Here is a 22618-nt window from a genome sequence, read left to right as displayed (position 1 = left end):
TTGAAGGCCCAGCTCAAATGTTTCCTTTCCATGAAATCTTTCCTCTTGCCAGGCAGGAGCTGCTCCCTGGCCTATGTGTTGCCATGGCACCCTATGCCATTTGTCACACTGTGTTTTGTTGTTTATTTATACTTTTTCTTTATGTAGTCTATGGAATATTTAAAATTAAGAATAATATCTGACGTCTATTTCTATTATGGTAATCACCTTGCCCAGAATATAACATGCATTCAGAAATGTGTGCAAATGAATGGGTAAATATAGGGCATTCTGATGTACTTGGCATAGAAAGTGAACATAGTCTCAGCCTTCTGCCTTCCACAAGAAAGACTATGGAAATAAGATCTCTATATCTATATCTCCATCTAAATATACATCTGTATATATGCACACACATATATATTTATATCTCATAAACCAGAATTTTCTTTCCTTTCTAAAAAGTCAAATGCTTGCACCTATTTTACATTTTATCACACTTTACATAGTTATCATTCAGCTTCAGCTTTCCTGAGCTACCCTTAGTTCTCTTCCCAAATTATCAACCCCAGTGAAAATCACATTTTGTCTTCTACGGTTGTCCACACTCCTGCCACAGACTCTGTCTTGTGATATACCTAGACCATATCTCTTCAATGACCCTTTGAAACTCTATAGATACATACATACACATATATATTTAAATTTTTTATTATCATTTTATCTTATACAAAAGGGTGTTTTGCTGGCATGTATGTCTGTTTATCATATACATGCTTGATGACCCATGAGGCAAGAGGAGAGTGTTAGATCCCCCCAGGACTGAAGTTACAGATGATATGTGTACTGGAAATCAAATCCAGGTCCTCTAGAAAAGCCACCTTTCTAGACCTCACCTAAATGTATTTATATCACTACACAAATTCGGACCCCCTTCCTTCAATTAACTGGTGGGAAGGTTAAGTTAGCACTTGGATTCTGGAACCAGACTTACTGGATTCAAAACATGGACTTCCAATGTGGTTACGTGGCCACTTAAAACTTCTTTACTTTATTTTACTACCTGCAGCACTGAGGTAGCAATTATCCCTTCAGTTGTGAGTACTAAGTGCTAATAAATACAAAGTGCAGAGGATCGTGTTAGGAAGAGTCAGTTCTATACACATGCCAGTAATTACCATGTAGTCACGGCTACCTTGTAGTTTTGAATTTTGATGTATGCTAATTGCCAGAATTGTCACATATGTGAACTGAACTTGTCTTTAAGTTAAGTGATGTTTTGTATAATGATATGTACAACAGAACGCTAACTCTAACTAAAGATTTAATATGAGTGACACCTTATCTTTAGAAAAGCACTAAGCAATGGTATCCCATCTGCCTGCTGTGCTGGTGCATTATTAAATGCCCTACTCCATTGTAATAGATTTCCTTTTGGGTAAATCGTGTCCATCATTTTTTTTTCCTTTGGAAAATGTATGTTTATTCTGTTAGTTTTCCTCTGCTGTGGTCTTAAAACTTCATTACAGAGCTGATAAACTCTTCATACATCTCTAAAGCACTGACACTGACAGTTTTTCGTCCCAGACTCCTCAACATTTTGCAGTCTAATTTTTGTAACTTAATTAATATGCTCATTTTAACTTTTAATTTACTGCTGGTTTCTTTGTGTATGTGTAACTGTTGATGGTTTCTTTATAATTTCAATAATTATTCTTGCACAAAAAATGGACAGTATTTACTTTGCTTCTTAATAATTCTCCCTTCTTCCAGCTGGGCAATCTCTTCTTTGGGCAGCACTGCATTTGCTTACTCCACATGTTCAGCCTTCCCTCCTTTCGTGGTGGATACAGGCAGGCTGTAGTTGTTTGATACCGGGAATACTGCCTCCTCTTGGACACAACAGTTCGTGGCCAGAGCCAGCTGTGTACTCAGGCTGAGGTTCTGAATCAGAACTATTGGCAGAAAAGAGCTAATGTTTATACTGGGACAGATGAGAGGCTGAAACCTAAGCCTGTGGCTTCTGACAGTCACCTTGCTTCCAAGAAAGGAGAGACGGCTTGAGAACTGGGACCACACCAAGAACGCAGAGCTGCAAGAGAGGAAGCAACTCCAGGGCTTGATGAATTGTGCCTGGATCTTGTTCCTGGCAGCTTAGCGTTGCGAGCCATTCAATTATCTTTTCACTTCAATTGGATTGTCATTTGCAACCAAAGACACCTAATTAATTTAACTTAGAAAATACAGAAAGGTTATATTTGAGATGAGAATGCCTTTTCAAGCGGTGGGAAGGAGCAAAGATGTGGAGGAAATTGAAGAGAGAAGAGAAATGGGGCAAAGAAAGGCAAAGGGGCAATTTAAATTCCATCTATATGCTGATGAGACTCAAATGTGTGTCCATTCCAGATCCCTTGTCTGAACTCCAGACTCTTACATCAAATTACTTATTTCACTTTCTGTTTGGATGGCTCCAAGGAGGCCTATCCACAGCTCTAGAGTCAAACACTGGCTCAGACCCTAGACCTTCCTCTTATTAGCTGTTTGACTTTGACCAAGCTTCTTAAACTCTCTCTCATTGCCTTGATCATATTTATCCATATCATACAAAGAGTGGCTGTTTCTATTTTATGGAATAATTAAGGGGATTTCAGAAACCAACACCTATAAAATTTTGACAGATACTGGGCTTCTATTATTCATCTCTAAAATGTTAGCCTTTACTCAATGTTCAATATACTCTTCTTAGTATTTTTGGGTTCCCCTATCATAGTCAGCATTATTCCTCTCAAGTCAATTTAAGGGAGGTGGGAGTGACTGAACAGAACACGCTAAATGCCTCAAATAGTAGGAGAAAGGGGCAAAAACATTTAATCTTGCTGTGAAGATGAGCATTTTTCAGACATAATTCAATCTTATTAGGCTATGGGTAGTTGGTAGAAAAAAATCACTAAGGCATAATCAGGATATTGTTCTCATCTAATGCTGTATGAAGAAATCACTTAACTGGTGCCCATTTCTTAAATACTGAGACAACAATACCCCAATACATAAGAAATCTCAAATTTATCTCTTAACTTAACACTGGATAGTATGATGATCAGGGAGATAACTTTAAAATGCTTTTTATGACTGTTTAAAAAAAGCAGGAAAACAGAAAGGGTGAAGAGAGAATTACAACATAGAAGTTGCTCTTTGAATATAGTGACCATGAAAGGTTTCTGTGGAAAACCTTTAAGCAGAATCTGAAAACAAATAAGGTAAAAGTATGATTATCTTCAAACAGAGAATTCTGTGAGGACAGATGGATGTATGAGTAGGTTCTATTAAAGTGAGAAGATTAAAGACCATAGCCTGGAGCATGGTGAATAAGAGAGGCAAAAGAGGTCATAAGGCAAGTTGTTAGGGCAAATTATTCAGAAAAATGTCAAGATTATTTTCCCAAAGGTAAGTGAAACATCATGCTATGTCTTTCACCAGAGAGGTGACTATGTCATTCAGATTACTGTATTGATATTTTTCTCTGCAATATTCATAATGGCTATGATATAAAACCAGATTAGATGTCATCCATAGATGAAAGGATAAAGAAAATGAGGTATATATGCACAATGGAATTTTACTTAGCCATGAAGAAGAATGAAATAATGGCATGATGGAGAAATAATGGCACTTGGAAGAAAATGGATGGAACTGGAGATCTTTATATCAAGGAAAATAAATCAAGTTCAGAAAGTAAATTTTTCTCATATCCAGAGATTAGATTTAGATTTATGCCAGTAAGTTGGCTCAGTGCATAAAGGCATTTGCTACCGAGTTTGACAACCTGAGTTCAATCTCCAGGACCCATGCATCATAAGGAATAAATTGAGCTCCAAAAGTTAGTTGTCCTTTGACCTCTTTACATGTGCTATGGCACATATGCACTACCTCCCCACCTCTCTCTTACACATACACAAATAAATAAATAAATAAGTGTAACAAAGAACTTAGATTTGTATACATATATGGAGACACAGAGGATTTGAAATAGAAGAGAAATTGTGAGGGGAGAGACTGAGATCTAAAGGAAAGGTGGGGAAAATGGAGAAAGTAAGGAAGAGAAAGAAAGACAACTATTACAGACTTTTTCCTGTAAGCAGAATCTAGATTTGGTTTTACACACACACACACACACACACACACACACACACACACACACACACCAAGAAAGCAGAAATAGACTATTTGGGGGGAAGAAAGAAAAGCAGTGAGATTATGTATGTATGTATGTATGTATGCATGTATGTATGTAAATTAGGAAGCAAGTGATGAATGAGAAGAAGGAAAGTAATTGAACTTCTGTACGTGTGCAGCATAAATAATGGCAGCTAGAGCAAAGTACAAGTGAATCTAAGGAAGATAATGGTAGCAAAAGATGTCTTTTTCTACTGCTGTGGTTGGATAGATAAGATGAAAAGCTTTGCCTTTGGTCTTCCACCTCCCGATCTGACCTATTAGCAAACTCTGTCAATCAACTTGCAAAATGTATGTTGAATTTATTATAGTTTTAAGCATAGCACCTGGGGAAGGTTTTATTAATCTATCAGCATTGGCTAATGAGACCAACTTTACTTTCCTTCCTTCGCATTTCTGGGTTGATTTTTCTGGTTAATCTTCTCAGTGACTGTTTTCCAAATAAGTGTACATTGTGATTTAGAGAGGCCTAAAGATTCTCACAATCTAAAATGGTAATAAGTTCATCACTGGTAACCATAGGTATTATCTGTTTCAAATCAAAGCTATTGGGTCGCCATTAGGATAGCAGAATAAATAAAAAGGATTTTGAGGTGGAAGAATAAGAAAAGAAGGGGTTCATACTTTTCTGATTATCTTAGTATTTTTAAGACATGATGAGCTTTAATATCTGAATCCATCCGAGATGAACAATGGACTTCTCTTTAAGATTTGAAAAGCATGGAAAAACACAGCTCCATCCTCAGCACCAGTGACCTCCCAGTTCCCTTGATAACTAGTTCACTCTTTCACTATTCCCCAGGACTAAGTTTTTTCTTTCTTTCTTCCTTTCTTTCTTCCTTCCTTCCTTCCTTCCTTCCTTCCTTCCTTCCTTCCTTCCTTCCTTCCTTCCTTTCTCTCTCTCTCTCTCTCTCTCTCTCTCTCTCTCTCTCTCTCTCTCTCTCTTTCTTTCTTTATTTATTTATTTATTTTGAGATAGAATCTCACTGTGTAGCTTTATATGATCTAGAACAGGCTGGCCTTTAACTCACAGAGATCTTCCTGCCTTTGCCTCCTGAGTTCTGGGATTAAAGGTATGTCCCACCTCAGCCTCCTCCAGACTCTAATGTAACAATTGTCCCATCACTGTCAGCCCACTGCATGACTTATTTTTGTGAAGAAATTTGAAGCACTGTGATCTTCAACCTCTCAACTTCTTACCTGTGTATTTCAGCCACATATTGATCATAACATTTCAGTATGAAAGCAACAACTTTCCCTGACTAAAACCATTTCTCAAACTATTTTCTAATGACTCTGGGACATTTATCACACATTCACTTCTTTTTCTATGTTAAATTCCTCTTTCTTTTTCCCTCTTGGCTTATAATCATATTCAATTCTCTATATATCTAAAAGTAAACAGAATTGACAAAAACAGCTATCCTTGCATTCTCTTTTTCTCTCTTTTCTTTTTGTGTGTCCTCGTGGGCATGTGTGTGTGTGTGTGTGTGTGTGTGTGTGTAAAAGTTCCCTTCACATTTTCCCACACTCTTGAGCAGTCTACCTCTCTCTCCAAGCCACTTCTTGAAGAAGTAGACAGATACTGGAGGGGGAATCATCTGTTGGGAATGGGTACTGCAGCAGGTTAGGACTACTGTTACATACATAGTCACTGAGGATCCACCTCAACTCACAAACCATTGGGGAATGAAATCCTAACAGAATGTTAACCATTAATGTGTCAAAGGATAGAGATTGATATAGAAGATGTTGCCAGATGAGGCAAAATATACTTATAAACTCCCCTCAAATGACTGTCTGAACCCAAGAACTAGCTATATTAGAAAATCCTAGGAAAACCAACAGAATGGACAGGAATAAGGCCAAAAGACAGAAAGAAGACTGTAGTTGTAGTTTTCTGTTGTAGGATATCCTCACATTTAAACTGTATTTTGCTATCCAGTTTTCTCTTCACAGTGTTCATTAAATAGCACTGGGTGAGTCTCTTGCACTATATACCACAATCAAATATTTTCCATCAAGCTTCTTCATATGAAGACAGCTTTCATTGCTCATAGCTGAAGTTTTGGGAATGAGATAAATGAATTCTTACCTTGAAAACAAGTTCTCCTACCAATCCATTCCAAGTCCCATCTTCCTGTGGGCTTCCATATTTGTGGTCCGGTGCAACATAAATTTCATAGTTAAAACCCAGGTAGTTAGATAGGGCATCCAAAACATCAATGGAGAAGCCTTGGTATTTCTTCGGTTTTCCCAAGACATTTTCAGAGACCATTACAAAAGGCTCCTCCTACATGGAAGAAAAACCTGATGTCAATCAACATTGTTCCCTAAAAACAAGAGTTCATTCTTAAAAGAGTCTAGCTGACAAGGTCTCAATATCATTTCATGCTTTGAAAAAAATTAACTCGGGAATAGGGTTTATACATTATTGATGCATCATATTATTGAACTGTGCTTAATTACCCAGTGTCTTGTCATCTTTTATTCCATCATTGTCAGATCAAAACTGAGATGAATATAACTAAACTTTCCAAGAGTGTGATTTCCGGTTTCTTGCTGTATGGGGACAACTTAAGATTTATCAACAATGTAATTGATTTTCAAGAAGCTATGGTTTTACTGTCTCAATTAGATATTTTGTCTACCTATGTAAAAATAGATAAAAAACTGTTAGCACATGCATATCCAAAAATAGCAAATATTCAAAAGGTATATAGTTTATGTAAAATTTAGAATATCACCCACACTAGAAGTTATTTGGCAGGTAGTGTTATTACTTTGATATAAACATATTTCATTACAAAAACAGCTCTGGTACTATGACTACTATTTTTAAAAATTATCTTTTTGATGAACTAATTTAGCAAATTTTGACAAACTGGTTTCATACCTTATATCTTTCATCTTTTTGCATGTTTTTTTTTAAATTATTTAATTTGGTACAGTTCACATGTATCCCAAGATGACCTTGAATTTATTATCTTCCTGGTTCACCTCCAAAGTGCTGGGATTAAAGGTATGAGCCATTACTCCCAGGCTTTGAGGTGCTAGGGACTCAACCTATGGCCTCAGGCCTGCTGCAAAAGTACCCTCTCCTAAGTCTCTGCTCTGGCTGAAGCTAACACCTAGGCTGCTTTCTCTTTAGAACAAGTGCTAAGAGCGCAGTTGTTTGGAAACGTGAGCAGATGACAGAAAATTCAATAGTTCATTACTTGATTTCCTAAACTTTTGCAGAAATAATTCAGACACATTAATATTTAATGGCAAATACTTAATATTTACCATTGTTAGTGTTAGTAGTCCATGCAACACTTGGGGCAGACCAAAATCTTTCCTTGGGTGGAAATATATAAAGATTTCTTCTTTGAATTGTGTTTCCATAGAGACACACAAATTAGCCATCTTTGATATGCACAATAAGATTTTGCTTTTGGCCTTTTTTTGTTTATAAGTGAACACCATGTAAATTGCTGCCCCTATTTTAGGATACTCTCCATCATCAGCCTCAGCTGTTCTCCCCAAAAATTACCCCGAGAAAAATGTTTTCATTATCAGGGTCAAAAACCTGCATTTACTGTCAGTAATGTCTTTTAAAATGTTGAAAATAATATAAGCAGTTATTGTGTACCCAGAAAATCATCACTAACTTTGATGTTCTCGAACAACATGGATACATCAGCATTTGTGCTGGCTTTGCCAACATGGTTTCTGAGATTACCCGTGTTTTTCTCCTTTAAGTTTATTTGCTTATTTATTTATTTATTTATTTATTTATTTATTTATTTATTTATTTATTTATTTATTCAACAATATGTTGTCTTAGTGTCAAATCAGTAAGCAGACAGTAAGCGTAATAAGTTTATTTGCTTATTTATTTATTTATTCAACAATATGTTGTCTTAGTGTCAAATCAATCAGTAAACAGACAGTAAGAGTAAACAACTGTTAAATGTACCCACTACTTTTCATATAGTTATAACTCTCCCCAACATTTAGCGGTACTAAGAAATAGATGCAATCTGTAGCTCTCTATAATGCTCAGTGAGGCTAAATGACTAATTCCAGCTAATGCACTATAAACCATGTGATATGTGCACTAGTTCTTGTTGTCTTTCTTGTAACTTTCTCGCTGAAGTGAACATAAAATGGCTGATGCCCTGGTAATGAATCCACACACCACAGAACAATCAGAGGGGTGTGTCTCTGACACGTGAGCTGCTGTACCAGACTACGATTGTCTTTCTTGGGTTACATAATGTATTCAAAAAAATATATAAATTTCAGTCCTTTTTGTTGAAATACTGTTTTTTCCAATTACGGTAGCATTTCATCTTAATGACTAACGATCGATTATTAGACCAATAGATAAAACCTGATAATGAATCGTACTTTGTCATATTACTAACTTACTTACTCTTAATGGTATCATAGGATACATGAATGAAAAGTATTAATTTCATCTGCTTATGTTACATGTAAAATACAATTCAATCTTGATAGAAAATTGTGTATATATTTTCAAGTTCATAGGAAAACTTCCTAGGCCTGTGAAATAGCTCGGTCGGTAATGACACTTGCCACTAAGCCTAATAACCCAAGTTCCACCTTTAGGACACACATGGTGGAGGGAGGAGGCGACTCCCATGAGTTTTCCTCTGACTTCCTCACTAGTGTTGTGGAGTGTACACTACCCTTCTCACCATAAAAGAAATAGACATAGACAATGAAAATAAAATACAACTTTTGACCAATTGTTAAAGCTTGAACACTTTTTGTTTGGGTTTGGCACAGAACAAAAGACTAGCCAGTGACTTCATTTGACAAATATTCTGAAGTAGCTAGTAAGGTTGTGAGAAGCAGAAACCAATATAAGAATTGTAAATAAATATCAAATTTACATATATATGTATATATATATATATATATATATATATATATATATATATATATATGATCAAAGTCCAATAGTTAATAAGGCCTGGCATACCTATATCATGTTTAAAGTGATGCTGAAAAAACTGAACTTATTTCATTTACAACTTGTTCAAGTGTAGGCTATGAACATAGAAAAATCATTCATGAAAGACAGTGCCTGACTCTCTTACCAAAACTATTTGGCCCTCAGCATTCTCTGTTTTCAGGGACAGTCCCTAGTTCACAACATAAAAACCATTTAGGTGAAGCAGTAATGTAATCACTAGAAAATGGAATAAATTTTTACATTACTGGGTTCTCAGACTGTGTGAAGTCATACCTTGAACTTGAGTTAGAGACTTCTAGAGCTAGTCCCTCACCCTTGCTTGTCCACCATCTTATCCATGTGCCAACCTGGGACCATGGGAAGCCCCATCCACAACCCCAGTGGCCCGAGGCTTGAAAAATAAGCAACATTCAGGTGATCTAAAAACTTACAGGTTGGAATAATACCAACCAAAGACATAAACAACTACATACACACACACACAAAAAAAATGTGAGAATAGATGTCCATACCAAAAAATACCACAAATGGCCTGACTACAGAAGCCTGGATCACACCACAAAACCAAAAACAACAGGAACAACAAAGACAATGTTTCTTCCAGAAACAAGCACTGCCAAGCTAGTTTTCCTGAAAAAAAAAAAGCAGCTTAGCTGGTGCACAAAACACTAATATTTCAAAATAGCAATTATAAATATACACAAGGAGCTCAGAAAGTATGTGAATAAATGCCTCAATGAAACAAATAAGCCACAGAGTTGAAAGAAATAATAAAAACACTTCAATATATGAAAATGGAGTTAATTAAAAAGATAGATTCTCTGAAGGAAAACTAGACTGGAGTAAAATTGGAAATGAATGAAAACCTCAAGAATTTAAAAAAGGAAAACCAAGAGGAAAGCAATAGATTGAATTAAGTGGAAGACAGAATGTCAGGTCACAGAGACAAGGTAGAAAAAAACCGGATCAATCAATAAATGAAAATGTTAAATCAACATTGTTAGGAACAACAAATTTAGGAACAGAGCATCCAGGTACTTTGAGACTCTATAACAAAGACTAAACCTACAAATAATAGATATAGATAGAGGAGAAACCCAGATCAAAGTCACTGAAAATATTTCAAGAAATCATTGAAGAAAATTTTGTAAGTCTAAAGAATGAGATGCCCTATCAAAGTGCAAGAAGCATACTGAACTCTAAATAGACAGGACCAGAAAAGAATACCCCAGAACAAATAACAATAAAAACAATAAAAATACAGAACATTGAAATCTGTAAAAAAGAGGAAGACTAAATGACATACAAAGAGAAGTCCTTCAAAATAACACCTGACTTTTCAATGGAGACTTTAAAAGTTGGAAGGGCCTGGACTGACGTTTTACAAATTCTTTAAGATCACAGGTGTCAGACCATATTGCTATACCCAACAAAACTATCAATTGTTATAGGAAGAGAAAGGGAAACTTTCCATAATAAAAACAATTTTAAGGAATTTATGACACCTCAGACAGCTTGACAGAGGATACTAGGAGATATTTCAGTCTGAAAGAAGATTAAACACACCCAAAATGACACAGGGAATAACTGACCTCAGTTAGCCAAAAGAGGTCTACAAAAGAAACAACACTACAATAACAAAAGAACAAGAGTTAATAAGCATCATTTAATAATTACTCTCAGTATTAATGGTCTCATTTTTCCAATAAAAAGAGAATGACATATCAAATTAATTAATAAACAGAGTCCATCCTTTATTTTGCATCCAATAAACACACCTCAACTTGAAGGACAGATTTTTATCTTTGGGTAAAAGAATAAAAAGGGGATTAGCAAAAAGAAACAAGCAGGTATAGCTGTTTTAATGTTTGAAACATAGCCTTCAAAACTAGTCAGAAGAGGTAAGAAAGGGTATGTCAAACTCATTAAAGGAAAAATTTATCAAGAAGATATTACAAGCTTAAACATTTTCACAACAAACCCATAGACAACCAATTTTATAAAAAGAAACACTATTAGATACAAAGTCATGGAGAAAATGTAAAGATAAATGACATCATAAGTCAAATGGACCGAACAGATTTACAGACCATTCCACTCAAACACTAAAGAATATACCTTTTCCTCAGTAGCCCAAATTAATCACATATTAGGACACAACGTAAGTCTCAATAAATGTATGAAAACTGAAATAACATCCTGCATACTATCTTACCATATAGGAATAAATCTGGATATCGACAGTTAGCAGAAAGTCCACAAATTCATGCAGACTAAACAGCAAGCTACTAAATGAAAACAGGGTCAAGAAAGAAATCAAGAAGGAAATTAAAAATTCCTCTGAAGAGGCAGAAAATAAAAACACAGCATAACAAAACCTTTGAGACAGAAAGAAGGAAGTTTGAAGAGTAAAGTTAATAGTACTAAGGGTGTACATCAAAAATTTGCAGTGATTTCATATTAATAACTGAATAATGCACCTGAAAGCTTTAAAAAGCAAGAACAAATAACACTAAGAACAGATGGGAAGAAATAATCAAAACTCACAACTGAAGTTAATGAAATCAAAATGAAAAAAATACAAAGAATCAATGAATGCAGAGTTGGTTCTTTAAAAAACTATTAAGATTAAGTAAACTTTTAACCAAATTAGCTGAAGGAAAGATGGCCATATCCAAATTAATGATATTAGAAATGAAAAGAGAAACATTACAAAGGATATCTAGGAAATTGAGAGAATCTAAAGTCTTACTTTTTAAGTCTATCTTCTACCAAACTGGAAAATCTAAAAACATAAATAAATAAATAAATTAATTAATTAATAAATCTCTCTCTATATATGACCTATCAAAGTTAAATGAAGATGAAGCAAATAATTTAAGTAGACTCACAGCATCTAATGAGATAGAAGCAGTAAATAAGTATCTCCCAACTAATAAAAGCCTAGGGCAAAATGGACTCAGTGCAAAATTCCACCGACTTTCAAAAAGAAGTGAACAACAATACTCCTCAAATTATTCCGTAAAAGAAAAACTGAAGGAACATTTCTAAATTACTTTTTTCTAAAATCAGTCTTCACTGATACTGAAATCAGACAAAAAAACTCAACAAAAATCAAATTATTAGCCAATATCTCTGATGAACATAGAAACAAACATACAAAAAACAAAACCAAAACAACAAAAACAACAAACACACTATCTTGATATAATATTACAAACTAAAATAAAGAATACATAGAAAAGATTATCCAACATTACTAAGAAATCCCAGAAATGGAATTGGCTTTATCCCAGAAATGCAGGAATGGTTCAACATAAATAAATCAATAAACAGAATCTCCTACATAAATAGTCTGAAAGAAAAAAACATGAATGTCCCATTAGATGCAGAAAAAAAAACCCTTTACAAAAATCCAACAATTCTTCATGGTGAAATTCCTAGAAAGACTAGGGATACAGGAGATATATTTGAACATACTAAATTCAATTTAAAATAAATCCACAGCCAACATAGAGTAAATGGAGGAAAAGTGAGCATTTCTACTAAAACCTGGAACAAGACAAAGATGTCAACTCTTGTCATTCCCATTCAATACAGTACAAGAAGTCTTAGGTAGACCAACAAGACAACTGAAGGAGATCAAGGAGAAACAAACAGGAAATAAAGAAGCACAGGTGTCTTTACTGGCAAATGATATGATTTTGTACATAAAAGACACTAAAGACTCCATCAAGAAACTTCTACAGAATACATACCTAACCCACAAGAATCAGTAGACATTCTATATACAAACTACAAACATACCAAAAAAGATATACAGGAAACAGTGCCTTATACAGTAGACTCAAAAATCAAAATAAACAGATATTGGAATAAATCTAATTAAGAATGTGAAAGATTTAAACAGCAAAAACTTTCTGTTCTCACACAATATTATCTGAAAACAATTTCTTCTCCCTCTATTCCTGTCAGTTTCTTGCTCCCTCCTCTCCTAGCTGGATCCACTCCCTTTTCATCTCTCATTAGAAAAGAACAGGACCCTAAGAGATAACAACAAGTCACAACAAAATAAACCTTAATAAGATAAAACAAAAACCATCATATCTAAGTCGGGCAAGTAAAACCAAAAGAAAAATAAAAGAGCCCCAAGAGAAGGCACATGAATCAGAGACCCACTCATTTACACATTCAGGAGTCTCATAAAAGTACTAGCTGAAAGCTACAGTATGTGTACAGAGGATCTGGTGCAGACCCATGGAGGCCCTCTACTGCTTCAGACTCTGTGAATTCATATGAGGTTGGCTAAGTTGTTTTAGAACAGTGGTGTCAAACTTCCTAATGCTGTGATTCTTTAATAGAGTTCCCCATGCTGTGGTAACATCAACCATAAAATTGTTTAGTTGATCCTTCTTAACAGTAACTTGCTACTGTTATGAATTGTAATGTAAATCTCTGATACGCAGGATATTTGATACGTGACCCCACAAGGGATTGGCAACCCACAAGTTGAGAGCTTCTACTTCAGAAGTTATTGTTCTCCTGGTGTCCCCCATCCCCTCTGTCTCCTTACTCTTTCTGCCTCCACTTCCAAAAGGTTCCCAGAGCCTTGAGGGGAGGGACTTCATGGAGATACCTCATTTAGCTGTGTTTTCAAAACTCTCTCTTTCTCTCTCCTTTCTCTCACTTTCCCTCCCCCCTCCCTCCCTCTCTCTCTCTCTCTCTCTCTCTCTCTCTCTCTCTCTCTCTCTCTCTCTCTCTCTCTCTGTGTGTGTGTGTGTGTGTAATGTCTGGATGTGGGTCTGTATTTACTCCCATCTGTTAATGAAGGAAGCCTCTCTGATGATGGCTAAACAAGTCTCTTATCTGTGAGTATAGTAGAATACCATTAAAAGACATTTTATTGTTACTTTTAAAAAGGTAGTATTTGGTTTTTACCCTAGGTCTCTGAACTATCTATACTCCTCTTCTTTGTTACTCAATCATTGTCGAGTATGGGTTCTCTATCAAGGAGTGTGCTTTAAATCAAATCAGTCATCAGTTGGTTATGCCCACAAGGTTTGTACCACCATTGCCCTAGCATATTTTGCAGGCAGGACAGATTGTAGATCAAAGATTTTGTGGTTAGGCTGGTGTTTACTGTTCTCTTTTGTAGCCTTTAGAGTACCTTTCTGTGTCACAGATATTAGAATATAGGAGTGAAAGGTTCTATACAGGCACTAGCTCAATCTCTCCAAGCTCAATGACTTGTGTGTGTGTTGTCTTCAGCAACGGGGCCTTACTGCAGTTTTGGTAACAGCCTGGACTGTTTGGGAATTTTCCAATATATTGGTATGTTTTCTTACTACGATAAGTTTCTTCTTATGAGTGACTTTAATTCCACTTTTAAAGTAAATACCTATACAAATAGATCTATTTCACAAATGTGTTTTCAAAATCTGTTGCCAGTAGTGGCAACCAGAATTGATTAAAAGCACTCAATAGAAACGGTTATACCAAGATCCTTTTAAGGAGAGTTGATGAATTATTGATGAACATGTCTTTTAGATTTTTATACCCTAAATAAACCTTTATTACATCCTATCATTCCTTATCCAGATCAATGTTTTAAAAGCTTTATTCTTAAGCTCCATTACGGATTTGGATCACTATTCATAAATTCTAACTCAGGGCAGTTGTTCTCTGTGAGGACAAGGAGTCAATATACCAGCTAGGTAGGCACAAGCAGTGAAAACAGAGTAAAGCCCCAGAAGCTATAATAAAGGAGACATTTGTGCTCTGCTGTGGCAACACCTAGCTTGACTGAATCATTTTTTACACATGCACCTATTTCCAAAATTATTCACTCATTGACATATCCATTTAATATCCATTGATCAGCTAGTGCTTCAAATCTTAGACTTAACAGAGTGGGCTGATGTAAGAAGTCATGCAAGAACTGTGGCCAGGGGAGGGATGAATGCTCAATGCCATGAAGATGCAAAGAATGCCCAGCAGAACTGTTGCCATGAAAGCAGTGAAGGAAGAAGGTGGGGATTGCTAAAGGAGAGTAATTACGGTTTGGAGGTTAACAGTTATCCTTTTCTAATAGACAAGAAAACAAAAATGAAGAGAATTAGCTCAAAGCCACACAGCAGGGTATAGAAAAGGAGACATCAAAACCTGTTTTGTCTTTTTCAACTTCACCTGTCTGGGATTTCATCTTTTGCAATGCTTTGCCCAAAAGCCATGGTTATATACTTGCATAAAATTTTAACACAATTTAAAATAGTGTCATAGTAACAGTGCCTCTAGATGCCAAAGGGGAGAAAAACACGACAAATAAGCCAACAACAACCAATCACAATGATAATCCCTTCAGAGGAAACATCTCCATTCTAAGTTTCACACTATTCTTCTAATGAGTTCTAAACACAGTGTCAAAACAAACAAATAAAAAACCCAAAACAACAACAAAGAAACCCCCTAAAACCTGAAGCAAAAGGTACAGTGCTTTATATTGTAGAACCATCAGGTCTTCTAAAGGACATCTCAGGACAGTAGTTAGAATCCCTAGATGTGAATAATAAGGAAATTAGTATTGTATTTAAAAAATAAGTGGAAAATGTTTTAGCCACCAAAAAACTGGATCTATTGGCAGTGCCATTATAGTTTAGAATAGGACTGATAAAAAATTTGAGAATTAGAAAAGATAATGACCAAATTAAGAACATAATGATGGAGTTTGTTATGAGATTAAAATCAGGCAATGAAAGAATTAATGAGGCCGGGCGGTGGTGGCGCACGCCTTTAATCCCAGCACTCGGGAGGCAGAGCCAGGCGGATCTCTGTGAGTTCAAGGCCAGCCTGGACTACCAAGTGAGTTCCAGGAAAGGCGCAAAGCTACACAGAGAAACCCTGTCTTGAAAAACCAAAAATAAAATAAAATAAAAGAAAAGAATTAATGAATTGAAGTAGACCAGAAGTAGTAGAATAAAAAAGAAAGAAAGAAAAAGAAAATCTCAAAGTGAGAAGAGATAGAGGTGAGACAAAAAGACAGAATCTGAGAACTTGTAATACTGTGAAGCAGGTAAAGACCCAGGGACTAACATTCACTCATGATGGCTGTGCAAAACAGCACAGCTATTTTGAGAATCACTTTCACATAGCTTGTAGAGAGTTGGGGCATTCATATACAAGTTAAGATGACCTGCTTTTGAGCAATCCACAGACATGTATCTCCTACAAAGATGTTTATTTCTATGACTTACATGCATGCTAGAGGGTACTCTGAGTAAATTATACATCTAAGAATTTCAACAGGCTCATGAGAATAGCCATATCTGGATGTATTCTAAAAAATCCCAATGCCAATCAGCATGGAAAAGAGAAATCCACTGTGGTGGGTGTACTAATGCAATAAAATATCAAATAGCTTAAAATGTAAGGCACTAAAACAAAACGTTAGTGTGAATACATTTTTAAGAGAATAACTGAAGTAAAAATTCCTAAAACAACAGAGCTTAATAGCATTTATAAAATATCCCTAACCAGGTACAATTACATTATTTAAGCATCCAAGCTTTTATAGTGGACACTCTGTAAAGAAAGTCAACACTCTGATGGTTAAGCCTAGGATGCTGGGGGGAAAGCAATCAGAAAAATGAGAATGGATAAGTGATTCTTGTAGTAATAAGAATTACTCCCTTTTCGATCTGGGCAGACACTCATTAATGGTTCATGTTTTTTTTTCTGTATGCATGATTCTCTTATTTACATCTTTTCTTCTGTGATAAAATACCCTGATAAACATCACTGAAGGGATAAAGGGTTTATTCTGGCTCCTAATTGGCACTATTCTTCATAGCTGTGGTAACAAGGTAGCTGGTTACACTGAAGCCTCAGTCAAGACGTATAAAATAATAAAAGTTTTTACTCAGGTCATTTTCTCCTTTTTATAGCATTTACAACTCTAGTTCAGGGAATTGGGCTACCCACAGTGAACAAACTTTCCCATCACTATTAACCTAATGAAAATGAACTCCTACCGTCATGACCAGAGGCCTGTCTACCTGGTAGTTCTATATCTCCTCTAGTGGACAATTGAGGTTTAGCACAACTGTCCCATATTGCTCAATAAACAAAAACAAGGAATTAGTATGGGGAGAGGGGCCAGATAATGGAGTACACGGAAGCCTTGTTACAGCTCGTTGCTTCTTTGGTACAAAGCTTCTGTGGAAGGTAATCTGCCAAAGTGAGTTCCAGGAAAGGCACAAAGCTACACAGAGAAACCCTGTCTTGAAAACAAACAAACAAACAAACAAAATACAAACAAACAAAAAAAGCTGATTAAGGGTCTTTTGCTATTGCCCAGATGATTGGAGTTTGTGGCTTGTTCCTATGTAACATATATTTTCAAAGTTTAAGTGTGTAGCTCTGAGTCTTCTACTATCAGAATGGAGGGAGAAAGGGGAAGTCACAAATTCCTGCTGTTAAAATTCATTTTCCAGCAATTAGTTTCAAAGAATATTAATAGGACTTGAGTCTAAATTGATGCAAACCTTGTCTGTGATGAAGTGAAAACAAACTGCAGAACGCAATAAGCTGATCATTTGTGTGACAGCTTCTCTAGGCGTAGGGTTCTGTGACTAAAATAACAGCTCCGACAGAATGTCAGCTGTTTACCAGTCTGAGGACATTAGCTTCACGATCTGTAGACCTACCCATAGAAAAGGGTGTTGCAGCGCTTGAGGATTTTTATATTATCAAAGATTTATTCACATCACTTGTAACATCATTTGATAATAACTTCATAATTCTGAATTTGTATTCAGTCACTTAAAAATCTCGTGCTAATTGTTCAGTTGATTCACAGTACTGCATGTGCCTTGCAGATTTTGTAGTTAATTCCCACTTTAACTCTTGCTGCTAACAGAGGTTTGTTTTAAGTATGTTTTTTTTTTTTTTGATAAGTACAATTTGCAAGCTCTCCTGCCAAAGCTTTATCAAGGATTATTAGGAGCCTTCATAATGCATAATTTCACAGAATGTCAGGATGGCCCAAACCAGGAACAACTCACTAGAAATGCCTCAGAATTCTGCTCACACAAAACTCAAAGCCATTATGGAGAGAATGGGAATATTTCTTAATGGCTTCTTCAAAATGTTTTGCCATAAAACATGCTCTTGGCTGTAGCAAACAAGAGTTGTCTTTATGCATGGTGGGAGCTCACATTTTGCTTAGTGATGACACATTCTACTTTGATATATGCAGAATTAATGACCACCATTCTCCTTGGGAAAAAAATCTCATTATCTGTTATAGAGAACACATGAGTGTTTTGCAAGTTCAAAAAGGCAGAGATATGGAATTTGTTATTAAAGAGATCAGGATAAGAAATCCAGAATAAGAAAACAAAAGTAAGGAACAGCTATAGAGGAAGAGCCATGCCAGCGTTATAAAGGAGAAAACCCCATGGCCCAGGGAAGAGAAGAACAGATGTAGCAAAAAGAGAAGAAAAACATTGTCAAGAGAAGTCTTGTCCAAAGATCTGGCAGAGAAGCAGCTGCTTCCCAACATGACCCTGAACTTAGTTTCTTGGAGTGTGTGTGTGTGTGTGTGTGTGTGTGTGTACATGTAGTATGTAGTGTTTGCGTAGATGTAAGTATGTGCTCCACATGAGTATCTGTTGCCTGTGGAGTTCAAAGGAGTATGTCGGATCCCTTGGACCTGCCATTACAGATGGTTGTGAGCTGTCATGTGTGTATTGAGAACCAAACCTAGGTTCTCTTCCAGATCAGCCAGTACTCTTAACCATTGAGCCATCTTTCTTGTCCTGAGCTTAGTTTTTTATCAAGTCCTTGCTTTCATATGTGTGTGTGTGTGTGTGTGTATCTAGATAATAAGATGCAATTATTAGTAGCGAAAGTAAATTTAAATATAATATTATATATAATCCAAAAATGTTATAAATCATTTCTGATTTCTATTTTGTGCTCAGTTATTTAAATGGGGAAAACAACCCTTTAGGTTGGAGATGAAACTATCAGTGTGCAAAGTATTTCTTTTTGAAAATGAAATGCTTAATTTCAGATATTGCTTTCAAAAATAGCATAACCACATATATATATATATATATATATATATATATATATATATATACACATGGCCTTAGAATCTAAATGGAGAATGACCAAAGTTTATTTCTTTACATGAGAATATGAATTAAAAGCAGGATTCTGTAACTGGGGATGAAAGTTTTCCAGGGCCCAAGGCAATTACAGCAGTGGTCAGCGGCTTGCTGCTCTTGACTGACTTCAGAGCTTGTACTTTCAAGTGCACGGTAGGTGAGTAAGGGGTCAGGAGGCACGTGCCCATCACATATAAAAACACAGCTTTCTGAGCTTGCGTTTTGAGTTAAGAGCTGAAGAGTAGCTTTGTACGGCCTACATTTCTTTCTATTGTTAAATTAACACCAAATTTCTAAGGGCCTTCACACATACAGTGTCAACTCGAAGAGTTTATAAAGGCCGCAGGGCAGGTAACTTTGAGAGTTCCATTATCTTCAGGAAACTGAACAAGCTCCCATTGTGAGAGCCAGCATCCTGTTTCTGTACAGAGAGATGGGCTGTACTGGATGACAGAAGCTGGAAGCTCATCTGTAAAGACCTTGACAACTTTTGACTCCAGAATGACAGTGATAGTTACAAACTCTAGCTGATGAGGCCATATCCTCATTATGATATTGTAAAGAAAATTTAATGATAAAAATTTATGATAAGACCCGTTCCCTGTCAGGATACAGAAGCACTTAATAAGCATAAATTGTGGCTAATTGAATATTGAATGTACCAAAAATACATGCGAATATCAAGATCAAAATCCAAATAAAAAAATTTAAAAGTATCTTAGGAGTAGTGCCATCTCTAACCAAATCAATGAAAGTTACAGGGAAATTGAAAAAATTCAGTTACATATTTGATCACTCATTTGAGGGGTAGTTCCAAGTACAAGCTAATATTAAAGCAGTAAATAATAAATAAATGAGCATCTCTCTTCCTATAAGTTTATGCAATAGTGGATGGGCATACAATAAAAAAATTCATCATTCAGATTATATGGAACACATGTTATTTCAAGCAGTGTTTTGGTGTGCTTTCTATTACTGTAATAAAGACCATGACCAAAAGAAACTTGGGGAAGTAAAAAGGGAGCTTTAACTTATACATCCCAATCACAGCATATTATTAAGGGAATTTAGGGCAAGAACTCAAGACAGGAACCCACAGGGTGGAGTGGAAGTAGACACCACAGAGAAACACTGTTTACTGGCCTGTTCCCCACGGCTTGCTCAGTCTTCTTCTACCACACAGGGCAGGACCACATGCTGGGAGTGGCCCCCTGTGGCCCCATCTCTAGGGGCCTGGTCTCTCCCACATGAATCATTAATCAGGAAAATGCCCCACAGATTTGCCCAAAGGCCAGTCTGATGGGGACAGTTCTTCAACTGAGGCACCCTTTTCTCAGACAACTCCATCTTGTGTCAAGTTGACAAGAGAGAAAAAGGAAAGAGAAACAACAGACACAAAACAGCCAGCACACACGGTAAGGCGTGCCGAGAAGGACAGCTGAGTAACCAGGACAAGGCATACGTGAGAACCGGCCATAAGAGCCTCTACAAACATGGCGTTCACTACAGAGGGTCAGTGCATACACTATGGGTGTGAGTTTCTACGATATGTTTGAGAGAAAAGACATTGCGTGTTTGCAGCTAAGGGCATAAAAGCCATATATCTGTGTAGGGTAAAGCTTGAGCAGGGTTTGGGGGCCACTGAGATGAGTTTGGTTGTTCTTTCAACAGTGATGGCAAGCCATGGAGCTATAAAGCAGATGGGCTCTGACTAGAGGAAGGACACGATGTGATACGTTTTAACAACTAATTAGACCATGGGCATTTATTATTTAGAATTGGCTAGAAGAAGCAAGAGAAGACTTTACTAGATCAATCATGACTCGCCAGTGAATTCTAGGTATTTTTTGGATGCAAAGCTGCTGGAACTGGTCATTTTGAGTAGGATTTTAAGTGCTCGAATAAAAGTTATCATCCCAGGCTCCTAGAGATTCACCACACAGGCTCAGAGTTGGGAAGAGGGTGGACTTCTGAGAGTCTCCATCAAGGCTTTGTACTTGGAATATATCATGATAATTCTATTAGAGGAGCTAAGGCTTTGAATCGATAGAGGAAAGTCTTCAAGGTGAATGTTCAATACAGAATCAAAGACAGTGTTTTGTAAACACTGAATACAAAATTAAAACACATTCAGAGTTAGTTAGCAGGAAAAAAATGTATACTTGTATAAAATCCTGTCACAATCACTACTTATCATTTAATAGAAAAGTAATATGTATTAGAAAAGATAACCATTAAAATCATCATACTATTTGGAGCTTAGACACTGAAAAGACAAAGTTTAATAGCAAACATTGACAGTGAACTGTTTACTTTTATTTTCTTAAAATATCTTTGGGAAATTCAAATTAGAATAAGAAAAACAATTTCATTTATCAGATTGGCAGCCATGAAAGGGAATGCTAATGTTTCTGAGCAGTGTGTGAGGTAGGGGCTTCTCAGACACCACTTAGGCAAATTCATGTCAAAAATGGAATGCTAGTAAAATCTACATGTGGCAGACTGAGACAAGATAATCACCATGAGTTTGAGGCCAGCCTATTACAGAGTGAGACTTTGTCTCTCTGACCACATAAACCCAAAATATGAAGGTAAAGCTTTTCCATAACACAAATTTGCAATCAAAAACTGAATGCCTCCTAATGCTCTTTAGTTTGGGCTGCCATTCCATATCCCAGGAAAAGAATCCCAAACAAACTTACAAATGTATCTGAAAGAGAACTCACTTTGAGTTTCCCAGGGGACCAAACAAAAATGTAAACATTCTAAATGCTCCGCGAGCTGGATTAGAAAGTTTGGAAAAGCGTAAGAGACTTTCAGAAAGTCTGTTGTGTGGCTATCTATCTGTTCGGTGCCTCCAAAGCCCTCACACAGCCATCTGCTCGGAGCTGGGCTGCAGGTCATTTTTATTAGAAGTGAGAATCTCAGTTTAAGAATTATTTGTATCTCTTTGTGTGGTGAAAGATTCAAAATATCATTGTAATAAAATTGCTTTCATTAGCATCCCGACATAGTTTGATAAGTGAAAAATAAAAATGTCAAGTTGTAGTGGTTAGAATGCGAACAGTTGAATACAGTCCTGTGAATAAGCTAATGGATGTATGAATTGGCTATAAAATTTATTCATTAAGTAGCTGAAAAATCATTGCTCACATCTCTTAGGTGAAAATTCTTTCATTACGTGATAATTTTAATGTGCATATTTGTAAATGGGAAGAAAAAGCTCCAAACTACCCACAGCATTACATAT

General features: G+C 36.2%; 1 protein-coding gene across 1 annotated transcript in view; it reads right to left on the bottom strand.

The window, feature by feature from the left end:
- The window catches only part of Grid2 (glutamate ionotropic receptor delta type subunit 2), a 664169-nt gene that overhangs the window by 291640 nt on the left and 349911 nt on the right, over positions 1–22618 (bottom strand). The window contains exon 9 of the mRNA XM_059257052.1: positions 6308–6505. Within this exon, the coding sequence (XP_059113035.1) occupies positions 6308–6505 (198 nt within the window). The remainder of the gene's footprint in view (positions 1–6307; positions 6506–22618) is intronic.

The sequence above is a fragment of the Peromyscus eremicus genome, chromosome 3 (genome assembly GCF_949786415.1).
Source record: "Peromyscus eremicus chromosome 3, PerEre_H2_v1, whole genome shotgun sequence".
NCBI lineage: Eukaryota > Metazoa > Chordata > Mammalia > Rodentia > Cricetidae > Peromyscus > Peromyscus eremicus.
Note: the sequence above shows the minus strand (reverse complement) of the source record. Positions and strands in the feature narration are given on the sequence as shown.